The 3,497-nt window shown below is 35.3% G+C and overlaps 1 protein-coding gene across 1 annotated transcript; it reads right to left on the reverse strand.

The window, feature by feature from the left end:
* Window positions 1-769: 769 nt before the first annotated feature.
* On the reverse strand, window positions 770-1,699 carry LOC102841991 (olfactory receptor 4C46-like). Its single transcript, XM_006865152.1, has one exon. It carries the CDS (start codon window positions 1,697-1,699, stop codon window positions 770-772), a length of 930 nt encoding a protein of 309 aa, XP_006865214.1.
* Window positions 1,700-3,497: the final 1,798 nt, after the last annotated feature.

A 3,497-nucleotide genomic window follows, 5' to 3' on the forward strand; every position in this document is an offset into this window, starting at 1 on the left:
GAAAACTACATCACTGTTTTTGGTGGTTTTTCAACCTAAGATAAAATGATTCAGAAGCCCAAAAGGAAATTTTGAAGCATGACCTAATCATCATTATCTATTGTTTTCCAAGCTTTAAAGCAGTTAGGTATCATAGTGTTGCTGACAACCAATAACCATATAGGAAAATAAGCAGATAAATAAGTAAATTTTATTAGATTTCTAGTTATAGATAATGGATTAATATATGCAACTTTCACAGCATATTGCCAGTTCAATAAATGGAAGTTATTATAATTAGCTGACCAGTCATTTGATATTTCTTGACAAACCATCATAACCTTTAGATAGGTCAGTGAAATCTATTAAGTTATGGTTTCTACCTCTTTAATATGTCTACTTTTGTACTTTCCTTCATCACTCAGTTCCCTACTGTAAAATGAAATGATTGAAATGCTGATCTCTTGGCAATTGTTAGATAATTGTTCAATAAAAATAAATTTTATTGTATCTTGTATCTTTTAAAAAGGCAATCTTATGTGCCTACTTACATGCATTCTCCTAGCAAAAGTAAGTCAGTCCATATTAGGTAAAATTTTCAAGCATTTAAGGAATGCTTTTGCCTTAAGTGTTCTCTCTTTTCTTGTACCTATTTCTAATCTGCTACCTGCAAAACATATGAATAGTAATGGTCAATTGTATTTGCCCCTTAAGTATTTCTTTCTGAGATTATTGTAAATGTTCTTTGAACTGTTTTCTCAATTGGATCATTCTTAGGATATAGTGACATTTATTTGTCAAGTAAAATAGGCTTTCTACTGCACAATTTCATAATGGCATCTTTCATCTGGGCATTTCTGAAGGTATAGATTAAAGGATTTAACATGGGAGTGATGAGTGTGTAGAATACAGTAACTGCTTTGTCAATAGACAAAGTTTTTGCGGGTCTCATATAGACAAATATACAGGGCACAAAAAATAAAACAACCACTGTGATGTGTGAAACACAAGTTGAGAGGGCTTTGCGCCTCCCCTCCAAGCTATGGTTCTTTAGGGAATACAAGATGACCACATAGGAGACCACTAAGAGGAGAAAGTTTAGGAAGCAGAGGAAGCCACTGTTGGCTGCAACAAAGAGCCCTAGAATATGAGTATCAGTACAGGCAAGATTGAGCAAAGGATTCAGATCACACATAAAGTGATCTATGATGTTGGGGCCACAGAAGGGTAATTGAAGCACGAAAAGGATTTGTATGGTTGCATGAAGAAAGCCTCCCATCCATGAAACTCCTATTAGAAGACCACATACTCTACGGTTCATGATGGTTGTATAGTGCAACGGTTTGCAGATGGCCACGTATCGATCATAAGCCATCACAGTTAGAAGGATGATCTCAGCACCTCCAAAGAAATGTTCCCCAAAGACTTGGGTCATGCATCCATTGAAGAGTATGCTCTTCCTTTTACTGACTGAATCCACAATCAGTTTAGGAGTATTGACAGAGGAATAGCAAGCATCGACAAAGGAGAGATAAGCCAGGAAAAAGTACATGGGCGATCCCACCAAAGGACTGGTAATGATGGTTACCACAATGAGCACATTTCCTACCACAGTGACGATGTAGATGACAAAAAACACCGCAAATATGATTTTCTGCATCTTTATGTTTTGCGTTAGACCCAGTAAAATAAACTCTGTCACGTTATTCCTACTCTCCATGGATTTCTTGTGCTTGTTAGTTACCTTACCTGCAAAGAAATCGTTATTAATATAACCTTGCATTTATTAAGTTTTTTTACACCAATATGTGATAAATTTCTGGCTTTATTGATTTGAGAATTTTTTAGAGCAATCTAAAGGTTTATTTATATTTTTTTAGTGAGGTAAATATTTAAGTATTTGTGTATTTAAGTATTTAATATAATATAAAATATATTAGTGTGATAATTGAAGATTTATTTTATCTACATTTTAATTCTTCATATATATAATTCAATGACATTAATTGTGCTCAAATAATCATTTGGTCCTGTCCATTAAGAATTTCCAAGTTTTTCATCTCCTTATAAGAAGCTCAGTGTCCCCCCAAGATATGTGTCTTCCTTTCCTCCTCTATTTGCCGGTACCTGCTTATCACTAATAAACTGATTTCTCTACACTTTCCAATTCTAGATATTTCAGGTAAGTGGGATTCATATTTTTCCCTTTGCGATTGACATATTTTACTTAGCATAATGTTTTCAAGGTTCATCATTTTATTGACATATAAAGGTCTTAGAGTCTCTTGATGATTGAAGAATATGTGATTGTATTTATGTTCCGGAATCCTGGTGTGGCCCCATTGGCTAATGCATTGGACTGCAAAGTCATTTGAACCACAAGGTTAGTGGTTCAATCTCACCAGCCGCTCCTTAGAAACCCTGCACAGTGTTGCTATGGGTCAGAACTGACTCGATGGCACTTAACAACAACAACATATGCATGTTCCTCATTGTAATTGTATGTTAGTCAATTGATGGACATGTGGGCTGTTTCTTTTAATTTTTGTTTATTGTAAATAATGCTGTAATGAACAATGTGGGCGTACAAGTATCTGTTTGTATTGTTGATTTATTTTCTTTTGCTGTGTACCTAGCTGTTGTGCGTTCATGAAGGTTTCCAGTCTGCTTCCCATATAAAGACTGTGTTATGAGGAAAGTAGATATGAGAGATTTCTATGAATGCACAGAGTAGTTTATAATCTGTGTACACTTTGAAGTAGAGGATAGTACATGCATTGGCATCAAAGCCATGGATGTAAAGTAAAGGAACTTTTCTCTTACTCATTAGTAAACAGAGAATTAGGCAATGTTTTTGAGAATACGAGTGGAAGGAAACAGAGTGATTTGAGAAATGAGTCTTGAGATATTACTGAAGTAAAACTTTTTCTTTGTCTTGAACAAGGTTCACTACATTGAATCAGACAGAGAATTGATTAGCAGACAACTATTTATCATAGCTGGCATAAGGCATATAAGTCATTGGTGATGCGAATAGTTGGCATAAGGCATATAAGTCATTGGTGATGCGAATAAAGATTTACAGCCTCAGAAACCCTGTACAGGGTCGCTATGAGTCAGAACTGACTCCATAACACATAACCAAAATGCATTGTGAACAACCTCATAATGCTTATTGTCTAAATTCATTTCACTTTATAATATCTAATAATTGTTGGTGTTTTTGTTGTGAAGTGCCATGGAGTCAGTTCCAACCCATAGCAACCCTGTATAGGGTTTCCAAGGAGTGACTAGTGAGTTTAAACCGCTGACCTTGTGGGTTAAACCAACATTGCAGTCCAGTACATTAACCCACAGCACTACACTAGGACTCCTAATATCTAATAATATACATATTAATGACTGGGTGCTATGTGCATGGTATGGGAACAAGAGCTTTGAACTTGTAATTCCATTTAATACTTATAAGAACCTGTGTGGTTGGCACTATTTCACCCATTTGGAAGAAGAGAAGACAA

The sequence above is a fragment of the Chrysochloris asiatica genome, unplaced genomic scaffold, assembly GCF_000296735.1.
Source record: "Chrysochloris asiatica unplaced genomic scaffold, ChrAsi1.0 scaffold00075, whole genome shotgun sequence".
In the NCBI taxonomy this organism is placed as follows: domain Eukaryota; kingdom Metazoa; phylum Chordata; class Mammalia; order Afrosoricida; family Chrysochloridae; genus Chrysochloris; species Chrysochloris asiatica.